General features: G+C 46.9%; 2 protein-coding genes across 3 annotated transcripts; both read left to right on the top strand.

Annotated features, from left to right (window-relative positions):
- Positions 1-396: 396 nt before the first annotated feature.
- LOC149307992 (phosphatidylinositol 4-phosphate 5-kinase-like protein 1) lies at positions 397-7,229 on the top strand. 2 transcript variants are annotated; one of them, XM_089534851.1, is made up of 11 exons: positions 397-411; positions 1,421-1,610; positions 2,617-2,820; positions 3,423-3,473; positions 3,578-3,732; positions 3,944-4,068; positions 4,162-4,196; positions 4,367-4,422; positions 5,051-5,163; positions 5,510-5,672; positions 6,024-7,229. In XM_089534851.1, the coding sequence occupies exons 2-11, from the start codon at positions 1,605-1,607 to the stop codon at positions 6,616-6,618; spliced, it is 1,503 nt and encodes a 500-aa protein (XP_089390977.1). In that variant the 5' UTR covers positions 397-411; positions 1,421-1,604; the 3' UTR covers positions 6,619-7,229. The 2 variants fall into 2 exon arrangements, with proteins under 2 accessions (XP_089390977.1, XP_089390976.1); XM_089534850.1 differs by lacking the exons at positions 397-411; positions 1,421-1,610 and adding an exon at positions 2,026-2,093.
- A 911-nt stretch (positions 7,230-8,140) lies between these two features.
- Positions 8,141-13,837, top strand: LOC149307991 (alpha-N-acetyl-neuraminyl-2,3-beta-galactosyl-1,3-N-acetyl-galactosaminide alpha-2,6-sialyltransferase-like). The gene is made up of 6 exons (XM_089534870.1): positions 8,141-8,958; positions 9,590-9,648; positions 10,664-10,849; positions 11,348-11,760; positions 12,860-12,967; positions 13,647-13,837. The coding sequence occupies exons 2-6, from the start codon at positions 9,637-9,639 to the stop codon at positions 13,834-13,836; spliced, it is 909 nt and encodes a 302-aa protein (XP_089390996.1). The 5' UTR covers positions 8,141-8,958; positions 9,590-9,636; the 3' UTR covers position 13,837.
- The last annotated feature ends 87 nt before the right edge of the window (positions 13,838-13,924 follow it).

The raw sequence follows: 13,924 nt of genomic DNA, 5'->3' as shown, positions 1-13,924 counted from the left end.
ACAGCAGAGGTTTGAGGAAATTTAACAAAACACTTAACAGAAGTCTCAAAAACTGAGGCAAAACAATATGAATGGCACAGTACAAAATCCAGATACAGCAGCATGCATACATTGTCTTACCATGAGAGCAAGATACAATGAAAACTCCCACAACCCAGTAGATCCACAAGGCAATTATACCATTCTAATTAGTTAATACAATCACCTGGCTTACTTGGCTTATTACCATGGTCTACACCTGCCTGCTCACTAGATTCTCATCCAGTCACAACTTATTACCTGGACAATATATTCCAGAATCATCGTGAAACGTTCACATGTTTGCTTTCCGTGATGCAAGTTTCTGGCTCTTTGAAGGAGAGAAATACAAGGGCTGGATTCTGCGCAGTGAACTAGCTCCTGTCCCTCAAAGTATGTCTCTGTGTTTAATTATGAGTATTATTTTTACCTCGCTGTTCCCCACAAATAATTCACAGAACGATGTACAAACAGCAGAAATGAGAAAATCCCTGCCTTAAATGGGACAGCAATAGGAAAGAGGGTTGGAAGAGAGAAGGAATTAAAAGCAAACTCGGATAGTAGGTTCTTGGTTACAGAGTTCAACAACTTTGTGTGTGCAAATATGTGCCTTACAGCCACCTGTCGACTTAATGGCAACCCCATGGATTTTCATAGGGTTTTCTTAGGCAAGGATTATAGGATCTGCTGCCTTTAGGGTTTTTATGCCACCTTGGTAAGTTTAATAGGGAAAATGAATTTAGCTCTTTGCATTAAAGGCCTCGGAGGTTATGGAGGTGCTTTCATCTAGATATCCAAATAAAAGGAAGGACCAGGTTTGGGAAAGTGTGGCCCATGGATTTGCCTATGGCTTCCAGACCTCAATAATATTTTCCCCTAAAAGACTTTTAAAGGATATGGAAACATTGTCACCATGTTTCGACGTCTCTTGGGCCAGTTTAGGTCCAAGAGGCCTTTCTAAAAAAACAGAAACTCCCCAAAAATAAAATGAAAGATGACCAAATAAACCAGTAGCTTCCAATTAATGTAGTTAGCTTTGTTTAGACACACTTCCAGGCTGAATTTCACAGCTACGGACTTCTCCAAATCACTCCCCTGGTTTTAATAAACACCAATAGACGTTTAATAATAAACCAGCAAAAGCGGGGGCCCTTAGCTGCCTGTCCTCCGTCTCTTTCTGCCAGATCTCCTTTTTTTCAGGATTGGGATAAAAAAGAGTTAAACTAAGCCAGGCACACTAGAAAATGCTGAGTGTTTTGAATCGTTTCCAGTACTGTGAACTCTGGGTGTTTGGCTGGATTGCAAAGCTGGATCCTGCGGATAGAAAAGCAGTCTTAAAAACAAGGTAATGTTTTCAAGCGCCAGCCTCTTCCCTTCTGCTTCTTGGCATTGCTGTCAATAGGCTGATGCCACGGTCCTGCTCTGTGCCAGGCTTTTCTGCAATGCAGCGGACAGAAGCGATGGTGGCAAAGGGAGCGTGGAGAGCTTTCTGTTGTTTCCCCGGGTAATTCTGAATTCATCGGTTTAAATCTGAACCTTTCGTTGCTTCTTCTGACAGCGTTTGAATCTTCCTGTCAGTGCTGACTATGGAGGTAAGGCCCTTGATATGCGTTTTGTACCATCCTTAAATGGACAAATTAAAAATATGATAGTTCAGTGATGGCAAACCTATGGCATGCGTGCCAGAGGTCGCACTCAGAGCCCTCTCTGTGGGCACATGTGCCATTGCCCCAGCACAGAGTTTGCCAGAGTTTGTTACTAGAAAGCCAGAGAGACATGGCACTTTGCAATAAATAAGTGGGTTTTGGGTTGCAGTTTGGGCACTCGGCCTCTAAAAGGTTCACCATCACTGTGATAGTTGCTGGTGGCAAATCCTAGGTATGGAGTCAGAGGTTGCATTCAAACTATGCGACCCTCCTGGGCCACCTGGACAGAGCTCAGTCCCACCATGCGATGGACCTCTGAGGGCATTCCATGGTTTCTAAGGAGACTAGAACTGTCCGGTGGCCACCATCTTCTCTAGGAAGTGACGGCAGCCGGACGTGATCACAGCTTCAATGCAGACACCCAAAAAGGTAATTTGGCTTTGCATTCCGTTTCTCCAGGATGGTCTCTTTGTGGTCCATCATGTTGTGTTTGTGGACCTTCTCTGGCTCAGAAGGCTAGGCCACCATGGTTTGGGATGGGAAGACCATCTCCGATATCCACCCCTCTGTCATAACAGGCTGCTGTGGACCCAAACACGGCCAAAACTTTGCGGGTTTTTCAGGCTATGTGGCCATAGCTTCGGACCAAGAAGCCTTCACCTTCACAGCCATTTTATTTTTTTTGTTTCTGCGTAGTGGTTTATTATTATTATTATTATTTTAAACATAAAATATACAAATGTTCATACAGTTTTGAAATACATGGCTCTTCTCTACTTATAACTTCTGGGAAGGGTCTGTTGGAAATAAAATGAAGAGACTTTGGGGGTCCTCAGTGGAGGTCCCAAAGGCCACAGTGAATTTGTCAAGATTTGTATTGTTCCCTCAAAGCCAACCATAACCCCAGCATGAAGTCTCTTAATGGCTAACACTTGGTTGTCCCATTTTCCAGGTCAAGATCCAAGATGCGCGGCGAAAGAGCCAACGGAGCCCTCCCCTAATTATGTACCGAATCCTCTGGAGGATCCATGAGCAATGGAAGCTCTTGGGCTTCTTTGAGATCAACGAGGACCATGAGTTTTACGAATTCACTTGCATGCTGAAGCAAGGCCTCAAGGCTTCGGTCCAAGAAGCAATCGATTCTCCAACAGCCGCGGTGAGTGAGGAGGACCAGGTTTTTGGGGTGCAACCACCTTAACGGAAAGGTGGGCCAAGGGCAGACCGTATCCCATGTCCACGTTTCTTTGGCCTCCTCATTTTTGGCTCACTAGGACTTTTGGAGGTCATTTCTCTCCCATCTCTTTGGCCACTCATGAGCCGTCGGAGCCTCAGGAGCAGGGTGACCAGATGTCCTCCTAGCCGTAAAATGGAGGATGTGGTCAAACAAAAGCCGAAAGCACTCAGAGAAATACAAATCCATGCTTCTTAGTCCTGCTCCAAATGGAGGGCATTTTGGAATCCCTCCTGGACATAAGGCTGAAATGTAAGACATGGGAAAAGAAGGACATGTCTAGTCAACCTGCCCAGGAGTGGGCTTTTTCCAACATGAAGGAACCTGGACATTGATGTTTTGACCCATTTTGAGCCATTTTAGATTCAGGAGGGGGCTTTTTGTTTGGCAAAAGTCCTCTCTTGAGGCTAAAGCAGCACAGAAGTGTCACACAGAAGGCACACAACTGGGCCTTGGCTGGTCTTCTTGCAATGCACCTGTCTTTCACAACGGCATTCCTAATCCTCCTTTCTCTTTCTTTCTCCCAGGATGTCAGGAAGCAGTCAGACTTTAGGGCCGTGCTTAAGCAGATCCATGAGGTAGGAGCAAATCGCAGAGATGTCCTCAGAATCCCTCAGTTCCTAATCGCTTGGCTCCTAGGCTAAACTGAACGAAAACCAACATTATTATTTTTTCCCTGCAGGGTTTTGAGATGCGGACGTACGCTGGTCCTGTCTTCGCTTGGTTCCGGCAATTTCTTGGCATGATGGACCCTGATTACCAACAATCGTTGTCTTGCGAGAGCTCCTACCTGCAGTTTATCAGCAACTCCAAGAGCCGTGCTGATTTTTTCCTCACGTAAGAGACACTGCCACAAACAAATGGAAGCGGCCAGAAGTCCACCTTTGGGAATCCACCTTTGGGAAGTTCACCTTTGGGAAATTCTCTTCTGGGAAGTCTACCTCTGAGAAGTCCAACTTTGGGAACGTCCACTTTTGGGTGTGGATGAGGGACCCTCCTCTCCATCTTTCCTGGGGTTGTAACCACCTATCCCTGTTTTTCTCATCAGCAACGACAAACACTTCTTCCTGAAGACCCAGAGTAGGAAGGAGATCCGGTTCCTCCTTACCAACCTGCCCAAATACCTTGACCACATGGAGAGATACCCACACTCCATCCTGGTCAAATTCTTGGGTAAGGGACCCCAGACCTACATGAACAAAACTGAGCCTCAACGGCAACAAGGAATCGTCTCCACTCTCACCCCTGTTTTCTTCCTTCTAATAGGGGTTCACAGCATAATCATCCCTCCAGAGAAGAAGGTAAGTTCCCATAAGTTGTAACTACCAGTAAAGTCCAAGCAGAACCTCCTGAACAAAAGGTTTATCATACCCAAAGTTCAGAAAATGGACCATAGTTTCCCTAGTCCTCCAGCTAGCATGGCCAGTGTCCACAAGATACAGCTGGAAAATCTCTTTTTTCTCTCTTCTAGAAGTACTTCATTATCATGCAAAGTGTCTTTTACCCTCATGAGAAAATCCTGGAGAGGTGAGTCTCCTACATGTCACCGTTTTTGGGGCTGACACAGAGATGCTTTCATGGGGAGAAAGCCAATGAAGGCATTGCCTCCCCAAATGTGAATCCTGTCCCCCAATGAAATTTTCCTTCAGTCCTTCAATTTCGAGCATTAGAGAGAGAGAGAGATACAAGGATAACCTACCTTGCAGGGATGTTGTGCAGATCCCCAGAGGATAAATTATTTATTTATGTGTTTATTTATTTGTTTATTTATATTCCTTTTTTCCTTCTTCATTCAATCCTCCTTTTCTCCTGCCAAGGGACCCAAGGCAGCTTACAAAATTTAAAACAAAAGTTGAGCTACAAATGTACTAAGGCTACAAACCAATGCAATGTCTTTTAGAAACACATACTTAAGAAACAAAATACATTTGAAACATAATTTAAAATAGACAGAATAAAACCTGATCACATTACTTTGAACTATATTCTGCCATAGGATTGTTGTCCTTGTGTGCCTTCAAGTCCTTTCTGACTTACGGCGGTCCTCTCCTGGGTTTTTCTTGGCGAGTTTCTTCATAAAGGTTTTGCCCTTGCCATCCTCTGAGGCTGAGAGAGTGTGAATCTGTCATTTACCTGTCCTTTTTCTCCCTCCCAGGTATGATATTAAAGGATGCGAGGTCAACCGCTGGACGGACGCAGCCCCCAAAGGCAGTGAAGTCATTATGGTCTTCAAGGACCTCAACTTTGGAGATAATACCATCTGCCTTGGTAAGTTTCCTATCCCTGTGAGTCTGAAAACAGCCACTCTTACCTCCAGCAGACTCACACCTTCGAAGTAACACAAGTCACAATGTTGTTGCCTGTAATGTACAGCCGCTGTTGTGTTCCTTCGAGTCGTTGCTGACATATGGCAACCCTAAGGTGAACCTATCACGAGGTTTCCTTAGCAAGTGGAGGGTTTGCCTTTGCCTTCCTCTGAGGCTGAGAGGTCACTCAGTGGGTTTCCATGGCCGAGCAGGGATTCGAACCCTGGTCTCCAGAGTCCTACTCTGATGCTCAAAGTACTACGCTGGCTTTTGGAGTCACTATAGTGATTGTTTTCTCACCCATGCAGAGGAGCAACGTGCCTGGTTTGTACGACAAGTGGAGCTGGACACCCAATTCCTTAAAGAGCTGCATGTGATTGATTACAGCCTCCTGGTAGGACTCCAGCCCCTCCATGAGGATGAGCGGTTCCTGAACAAGGCTCTGGTCGACATCATTGCCAGGACAACAATGTAAGACCTTCTGCAAAATGCATTGGGGCCTGGGCTGTGTGTGAGTGTAGATGGACAGTATCCATTTCTAGCCGATGTGGACAACAGAAAAGACAGATACAGTTGGCTCTCTGCATCCACAGATTCTTTGTTTAGACCCAATGGACGGCATAACATCTGTCCCCCCCATGCAAATAGCAGCATCGACGGACCCTGGGATGGGTGGCAAGGGAAGCCTGTGCTTCTGAGAAGCTACACCCTGGGGCTGCTTCCACGCTTCTTAATGTAGTCCAAAAAAACCCAACAACCCTTTTCTAACCTCCGACCGCCTCACAGTCCCATACAGTTTCCTCTTGTGCTTTCTTTGGACAGGTCGGTCAACGATAGCTTCTTCCGTCGCCAGACTTTGCCCTCACTGGCCAACGAGGGTAGGCCCTCTGTGTCTTCGTACATAGGTCAGGTCTTATCTAGTGCCGACCACTTTTACAAGCTCTCCCCTGAAAGCAAGGGCACCCTCCAGACTGTGCTGGGGCTCTACCTGAAACACCGGCCCAGCACCGAAATTGATATCGACATTTCATCGAGAAGCGAGGCTTTTTTGCGAGATGTCCTTGCGCCTTACCTCTTGCGCGGCAACAGCTGCGAGGAGATACCCACCTACTTTGGCCAAACGGACAGCATAGGGAACAACCACATCAGCCAGGGGTCCACCCTGATTGAAGCCTCTTCTTTCCTTGACCAGAACCTGCGTCTCCTACCCAACTGCCGCAACCCCTTCCACGTGATCGATGGGCCAGAGTACCGCTATTTCGTGGGCATCGTTGACCTCTTCACTGTCTTCAGCTTCCGCAAGAAGCTGGAGAGCCTCTGGAAAAGCATCCGCTATAGGAATCAAAGCTTCTCCACAGTTCACCCGGCTTGTTACGCCCAACGGCTGTGCCAATGGGTGGAAAGGCACACAACATGAATGTTAGACAGGGGAAAGAAGGCCCCTTGGTGGGTAGTGGAGAAAGCCATCTTCAGTTTGACACTGGAGTCTTCTTAGGGGAGGGTGCAAGGGACACTGATCCACACAACTCACCCAGCGGGGATGCAAACAACTGAAAACCAGCAAAGATTACGTGACCGAAGGAGATGACTTTTTCCAGAGAGCGATGAATTTCAGGGGCCATTTTGTGACCATCAGGGGGCAGGTTCTGCAGGACAGTGAGGTCACAGCTATTCCCCATTCTGGCAGCTGGGTTGTACTTGTAAGGCAGAGTATAGGGCACACCATTTTTTGCCAAATTTCCACACAAACACACACACACCAACCTGGGGATGAGTGAAGCTGAGACTCGTTGCAACCTTGCCGGACTTGAATGCTGAATCCCGGACTTTGGATCTGGTAGGGCTATATTATGAAACTTGCCGTGAGATAACCATCAAAAGTTTGGGCAAATTTCCCAAGCTCTTGGTAGTAAAAATACAGACAGCTGTAGGGTTTCTTAATGGTGGCCCCGATGAGGTCAGGTGGAATTAAAGATCAGGGACTAGGAAGCATCGAAGAGACCTCAAACAGGTGGTTCCAATTCATGGCAGGAGGAATATGCTTAATTTAAAGAATTGAATAAAATTCCAGAAAAAACAGCTTGCTATTTTTTGGTTATTAGGAAGCACTTGTCTATTATATCCTTAACATTATAAATGCTTGTTTGCTTGAGCAAATTGATCAAACTATTCATGCAAATGGTTTCATATCTTTCTTATAGATATGAAGTCAGGGGAAATAATACAAAAATAACCTGAACGGAAAGTGGACAAATTCCAAAAGTTAAAAAGAAGTCATTTTTGTCGACTTTCCCTTTGGGTTATTTTTGTGTTATTTCTCTTTCAAGCAAACACGTCTGAAACCATCCTACATTTGTGTTTTGCCCCCCAAATTTTAAAAGCCCGTTTCTGCATGGGATTTAAGCAATTTGCTCCCATGTGATAAAGTCCTAGGTCAGGGCAAAAAAACTCTTCTAGAACACAGCCATATAACCCAAGAAGCCAAAATAAAACTATGGAGGCCAGCCAGGAAAGCTTTTGACTTTGCAACCCTGGCTGCATCTACGCTGCAGAATGAATGCAGTTTGACACAGCTTTCGCTGCCATGGCCCCATGCCATGCAATCCTGAGATTTGTACTTTGGTGATGGCAAAACCCCTCTGAAGAAACTTGACAAGAAAAATTAATAACATGATAGTTTCACTTTAGGGTCTCCATTAGACTTGAAGGCACAAAACAAGGAGATTGTTTAGCCATCTCTGTCAGAGAGATCTAGTGCCACAACAAAAAATCTCCACATCTCAGAATTGCAGGGCAGGGAGGAAAGCAGTGTCAGCCTGCATTGTTTCTTGCATTATTTTTGCAGCCTAGTCCCACCACTACACCACCCTGGCGCTAACCCTCCCTGAGTCCCAATCTTTGAGTCCTCCAGATGTTTTGGGACTTCATTTCCCACAATTCCTCTTGCCCAAGGCTTCTGGGAGATGAAGTCCCAAGCCCTGGGAGGACCCAAAAATTGAGGCATCCCTGCTCCAAGCTCTCCCTGGATTCTAACCCCCACCATTCATCTCCTCTTTTCGAGGTAGCTGGGCTTTGCAGCCACCCAAAACCCTGCAAAGCTGCATGATGCTCTCTACCGCGGCTTCCCAGATGTTTTCGCCTAAAACTCCCACAATCCCTTCCTACCAAGGTCTGACCGGGGCATCTGGGAGGTACAAGGCCTAGAGATCTCAGGGAATCTGGCCTCAAAAGTCCCCCTCTGCTAGGCTTGGGAGCCTGGAAACCTGCAAAGAGGAGGCTGGCGCTTTCTGTGCGCTTGGAGACATTTGTGGGTCAGCCAGAGGCTCCATCTTCAAGGGTCCCCCAAAGGAGAAAGCAAGCTATTCCTATCCTAAAATCCCCCCCTAAAGGAGAAAGCAACCGATTCCCCCCCTTCCCCTCCAAAGGGGTCAGCCTAGCCCCCAGGATCTTTCCTCAAAAGAGACCCACTTCTTCAGGGGGGACCCTGACTGTGCGCCTTTGGGCATCTCCAACCGCGCGCCCTAGGTGCACCGAGGTGGCTTTCCAAAGAGAGCTTTTTGGGGGGAAAGGAAGACTTCCCTCGCCTTCTTGATTTCGGATTGGAAGAGGAGAAAGCCTTGGCTGTCCAGGGAAAGGAGGAAAAGAAAATCCAGGATCCAGAAGAGGAAGAAGCATTTGTTTCTAAACTGGCACTGTGCGCCATGCTGCGCTTTTGGAGAGCCAAGGGACCTCAGGATGTTGGAGGCCATTGAAGCTGGTAGGTGACTCTTTGCCCTGGCTTGCCACCTTAGGCACCTTTAGGGTCCCTTTGGGTCTTCTTCTTGTGTGCCTTCCAGTCGTTTCCGACTCATGGCCAACCTAAAGGGAACCTATCCTAGGGTTTTCTTGGCAAGGTTGTGTTCAGAGGAGATTGGCCCTCTTCTTCCCCTGAGGCTGAGAGAGTGTAACGTGTCCAACATCACCAAAGCTGGGAATTGAACCCTGGACTCCAGAGTCATAGTCCCACCCTCAAACCACTATGCCACGTTGGCTCTCAGTTTGACAATATCTTGTAGCCACAGACAGCTCTAGCCTCTCTGAGGAAGAGGAAACCCATGGCAGATAGATGACTGAGAAGACCTTAGAAAGACCCCAAGAAAGAGAAAAAAATGCTTCTGAGGAAGTAGACTGAAGTCTAGGAAAGGTCTTGCTGCCAACTTCATTCTTTCAGTGTGTCTCAAGGGGGCTACAAGATTTCTCTACAGACTGATTCTGCAGACTAACATGGCTATATCTGCAATTTACTAACCTGAGAAAGCGACACACACACACACACTCCCATTTTTCCCTCTCCTTCTCTCCATTGGCTTGGATTATATCCCCTTTGCCTGTGCTGTTTTTCTTTGCAGGGTGTTGCTCCCCAAGACAAATAGATGGCTGAGAGGACCTTAAAAGAATGCAGGTGCTTGTAAGTATACCATGTTGTTGTTGTGTGCCTTCAGTCCCTTTCTGACTTATGGTGACCCTAAGGCAAACCTATCCTAGGAGTTTCTTGGCACGTTTCTTCAAAGAGTTTGCCATTGCCATCTTCTGCGGCTGAGAGAGTGTGCCAAGATAACCCAGTGGCTTACATGGCCAAGCCGGGATTCAAAACCAGCTCCAGCTGCAGCTTGTAGGGCTGTTGTTGCAACCTGTAACTGCTCCTTTCTCCCCATAAACTTGAAGTCTTGAAAGCTTCTTTGCTCACTTGTAACTGCAGCAGGACCTAAGCCAATTATGCTGTCTGCAACAAGCCTTTTAAAATCACACTGCTGCTTCATATCCACTTAGACCTCACAGGTGTCAGCAAGTGGCAAGTGTCATTTTGGGGGGTAAATGGATCTTCATTGCTCAACAGGTTGACACACTGTTCCCTTGTTTTTGTATAATGCTAAACAAGGGTGCAGTGCAAAGGTGGGCAAAATCTGTTGGTCCAGAAGCCAAGTTTCTACCCAGGGAAACATTCATCAGCTACATGGACAATGCATAATAATAATGAAGAAGACAAAGCCAGAAGTGGTTTAGAAAGTTTGTTATTGTTGTGTGTCTTCAAGTTGTTCCTGACTTATGATGACCCCTATGGCCGTATCACAGGATTTTCTTGGCAAGTTTCTTTAGAGAGGGTTTGCCATGACCATCCTCTGAGGCCGAGAGACTGTGGCTAGCCCAAGGTCACCCATCAGGATTCAAACGCTGCTTTCCAGAGTCCAATGCTCAAACCACCACACCACCCTGGCTTTCCCAGAAGATTCATAGTTTCTATATTTAAAGAGGGGGAGTTAGCGTTAAAGGCTACAGGGCGAATTGCTACTCTTCCACATTGGCAATTCACCTTTTTTGCCCAAAGGAAAAATGTAAAAAGAGTGGAAGATTGTCTGTAGGAATCTGGGGAGGCTTTGCGGGGAGTGCACACAAACGGGAAAGCATGCTCCTCTCTCTTTCAGCCTCGCCTCTTCTTCATCCTGGTTGTGCTCTCTGCCATCTCCCTCCTTTACGTCTTGCTCTGCCCGCGCTCCTGTGTGCTGTTGTGTTGGCTCAGCTGCCAACATCTAGAAGAACAGGAGAGGCACTTGCCAGTGTCATCCGCAGCTGCCCAATTTGAGGGTTTCATCAGCGTACCAGAGGGAAAGGTAAGTCAACTGGGGAAGGAAGGCGGCAATGGTGGGAACGCTGGCCACTTCAAGCGTGCCCCATAGACACAGGAGTCCGAATCCTTAGATGACCTGAATGGACCAGACTGGTGGTCCTTGGGGTATCTGGTGAGGGTGACTGGCTTTTTTCCCTAGGGGCCAGAATCATATTTGTGTGGCAACATCGGTGTCATTTTTTTCTGGATGCTCTCAGGGGACTGAGAGCCACTGGCTGCAGGCAAAATGGTCTAAGGACCATCACTTTTATGTAGCAGTTGGTTAAAGTATTTCAGGCTGTGCTTTGGAGGTGGCATTTTGCAGTGATTTCTCTGGCCTCTGAGAGAGCGAGAAGAGCACAAGGCATAGCTCCAGCATGCCTTAGGCAAATGGCTAGTGAGAGCCCCTCAAGTGCCATTGCTATGGTCTTTGAGGGAGAGAAGAGCATCCAGGCACAGTTCCATCATGCTACTATCTTCTGTTTTCTCTTACTCATTTTAGCCGTTGGCCCGTACACCATGTCGCCACTGTGCCGTGGTGTCCAGCTCGGGGCAGATGTTGGGTTCCCATTCAGGAAAGGAGATTGATGAGAAGGAGTGTGTCCTGCGCATGAACCAGGCCCCTACACAGGGCTACGAAGAGGATGTGGGCGGCCGGAGCACCATCCGGGTGGTCTCCCACACCAGCATTCCTCTCCTCCTGCGGAACCAGTCCTACTTCTTCAAGCAGTCGCGGGACACCGTCTACGTCATCTGGGGGCCCACCAGGCTGATGAGCAGGGAGAAGATCGGCTTGGTCTACAGGACCCTCCTGAAGGTGAAGGAGATGTACCCGAGCATCCATCTCTACACGCTGACCGAGAAGATGATGGCCCACTGTGATGAACTCTTCCAGCTGGAAACTGGGAAGAACAGGTGAGGCATGGGGTTGGATTCGATGGCCCTTAAGGTCTCTTCCAACTATACGATTCTATGAATTATAACCACTGTCATTCAGGAAGGTGGACTAGATGTTCCTCTCCTTCTCTAGTAGAGTACGTATTCAAAGTCCCTCATCAGACTACAGATCCCAGGACTCCATAGCATAGAGCCAGGACAGTTAAAGGGGTATCAAACTGCTACGATGGTGTAATGTAGATTCATTTCTATAGACGAAAAGGACTGAAGAGGGCACAACCTAGTGCTTCTTCTTTGCAGATGAACTCCTCTCTGAATAAGTAAACGTGCTGTGACTATTTGAACTTTTGTTTAATTTTGGCTCAGTTTTTGCATAATATTTTAGCTGTACTTTATATTTCTTGTAAGCAACCTAGGGCCCCAATGGATCTGACGTCAGGGAGGTTGACTATAGAATTGCACTGAAGGACCTAGAAATGCCTGGAGAGAACACCTCTTTAGGCATTTGTAGGTCCTCCAGCGCTGGACAACCTAGAAATGCCTAGAAAAGTGTATTCATATTTTTTCCGCTTTTGCAGGTATCCTGCCCCACTAACCCCCATGAAAGCCAACTATAAATGCAACAACATTTTCCCTCCATCACAAAAAGTCCATTGCATCATAAATACATCCATGGAGATGCCAGGGATCGAACCTGGGACCTCTTGCATGCAAGAGACTCAGACTTTTCCATTGAACTAGGGTCTTTATGGTCACCAAGGCTGAAGGAGATGTACATCCAAGGTCTCATCTCTGAAATGAGAGTACAGTGGTACCCCGGGTTACGAAATTAATTCGTTCCGCCGCTGCTTTCGTAACCCGGAAACTTTCGCTAGCCGAAAAGCCCATAGGCGCTAATAGCGAAAGCCGCGATTCCGTGTGAAATCGCGCCGAAAAGCACCAAATTTTTCTTCGTAACCCGAAATAACCTTCGTAACCCGGAAATGTTTTTTTCAATGGATTTTTTTCGTAACCCGGAAATTTCGTAAGGCGGCGCATTCGTATCCCGGGGTACCACTGTATAGCTTTTATCCTCAAGTGCTCTGGCTGCATTTTAACTCCTCTCTCAAACTGGCAGGATGAAGTCCGGCTCCTTCCTCAGCACCGGATGGTTCACCATGGTTTTGGCCATGGAGTTGTGCGAACAGATCTTCGTCTTCGGCATGGTCAGCGAAAGTTACTGCAGGTACAGCTGAGACGGAGGTTGGGAAATGTTTCCTGGATAGGAAACCAGATGCAGATCTTAGAAAAGTTACTTTGGGGGAGCATGGCTCCCTAAATTTGGTTTCACGGAGTGGAGGATTCTGGGTGTTGTTGTCTCTAAGAAATACCTTCTCCAAACTCTAAAAAATAAGCAGTGGCCCCTTGGTATCCACTGAAGTTTGGTTCCAGGAGATGATAACAAAATCTGTGGATGCCCATTAAATACAGTTGCATAGTGAAATGGTATCCCTTATATAAAATGGTAAAACAAGGCTTGCTTTTTGGAATGTCTATCTTTTCGGGATATTTTCAACCCATGGATGCTTGAATCCATGGATAAGGAATCCGTGGATATGGAGGGCCAACTGTAAATTAATTTTTATTACAACCAAAGACCCCCAAAGGTAGGTTTGGTGTGTATACATGATTTTAAAATGTGCATGTCTTACTTGTCCTTTTAAACGGTTGCATGTTTTAATGAATGTGTTTTAATTGATGTTGTGCGTTGATGATTTGCTGTCGATCCTCAATCCTGCTGAAAGTGGTACCCTCTTCTGCACTAAAGGTACAGGAGACCTCTCCAGTTTTCAGGTTGGCAGCCTTAAAAAAAAGTAGGATATCAGTCTGTACCTCCTTTGAAAAGACTAATTTTTTTTTGGCAGGAACCAGAGCCAACCTGCTGTGCCTTACCACTATTTTGAGAAGGGCCGGCTGGACGAATGCAAGATGTACCTGGCGCATGAACGAGCCCCGCGAGGCGGGCACCGTTTCATCACCGAAAAGGCAGTCTTTTCTCGCTGGGCAAAGAAAAGGAACATTGTTTTCACTCATCCTTCGTGGCCAGACGGGTAAGGTACCACTCCACACCTGTGGGACGCTTTGCCACTTGAAAAGCCTCACCTTGCACAGGTAGACGGCTGCCTTGCTTGGAAATACCTCA

Source organism: Sceloporus occidentalis, unplaced genomic scaffold (genome assembly GCF_023333645.1).
Source record: "Sceloporus occidentalis isolate IW3139 unplaced genomic scaffold, rSceOcc1.0.p SCAF_8, whole genome shotgun sequence".
In the NCBI taxonomy this organism is placed as follows: domain Eukaryota; kingdom Metazoa; phylum Chordata; class Lepidosauria; order Squamata; family Phrynosomatidae; genus Sceloporus; species Sceloporus occidentalis.
This window is presented reverse-complemented; position numbering and strand designations above follow the sequence as displayed.

Excerpts from the sequence above, each read along its gene's own strand:
- LOC149307992 (XM_089534850.1), top strand. Across the intron at positions 2,821-3,422 it reads TCGATTCTCCAACAGCCGCG|GATGTCAGGAAGCAGTCAGA; the intron begins GTGAGTGAGGAG and ends TCTTTCTCCCAG. Across the intron at positions 4,197-4,366 it reads TCATCCCTCCAGAGAAGAAG|AAGTACTTCATTATCATGCA; the intron begins GTAAGTTCCCAT and ends TCTCTCTTCTAG.
- LOC149307991 (XM_089534870.1), top strand. Across the intron at positions 10,850-11,347 it reads TCAGCGTACCAGAGGGAAAG|CCGTTGGCCCGTACACCATG; the intron begins GTAAGTCAACTG and ends TACTCATTTTAG. Across the intron at positions 12,968-13,646 it reads GTCAGCGAAAGTTACTGCAG|GAACCAGAGCCAACCTGCTG; the intron begins GTACAGCTGAGA and ends TTTTTTTGGCAG.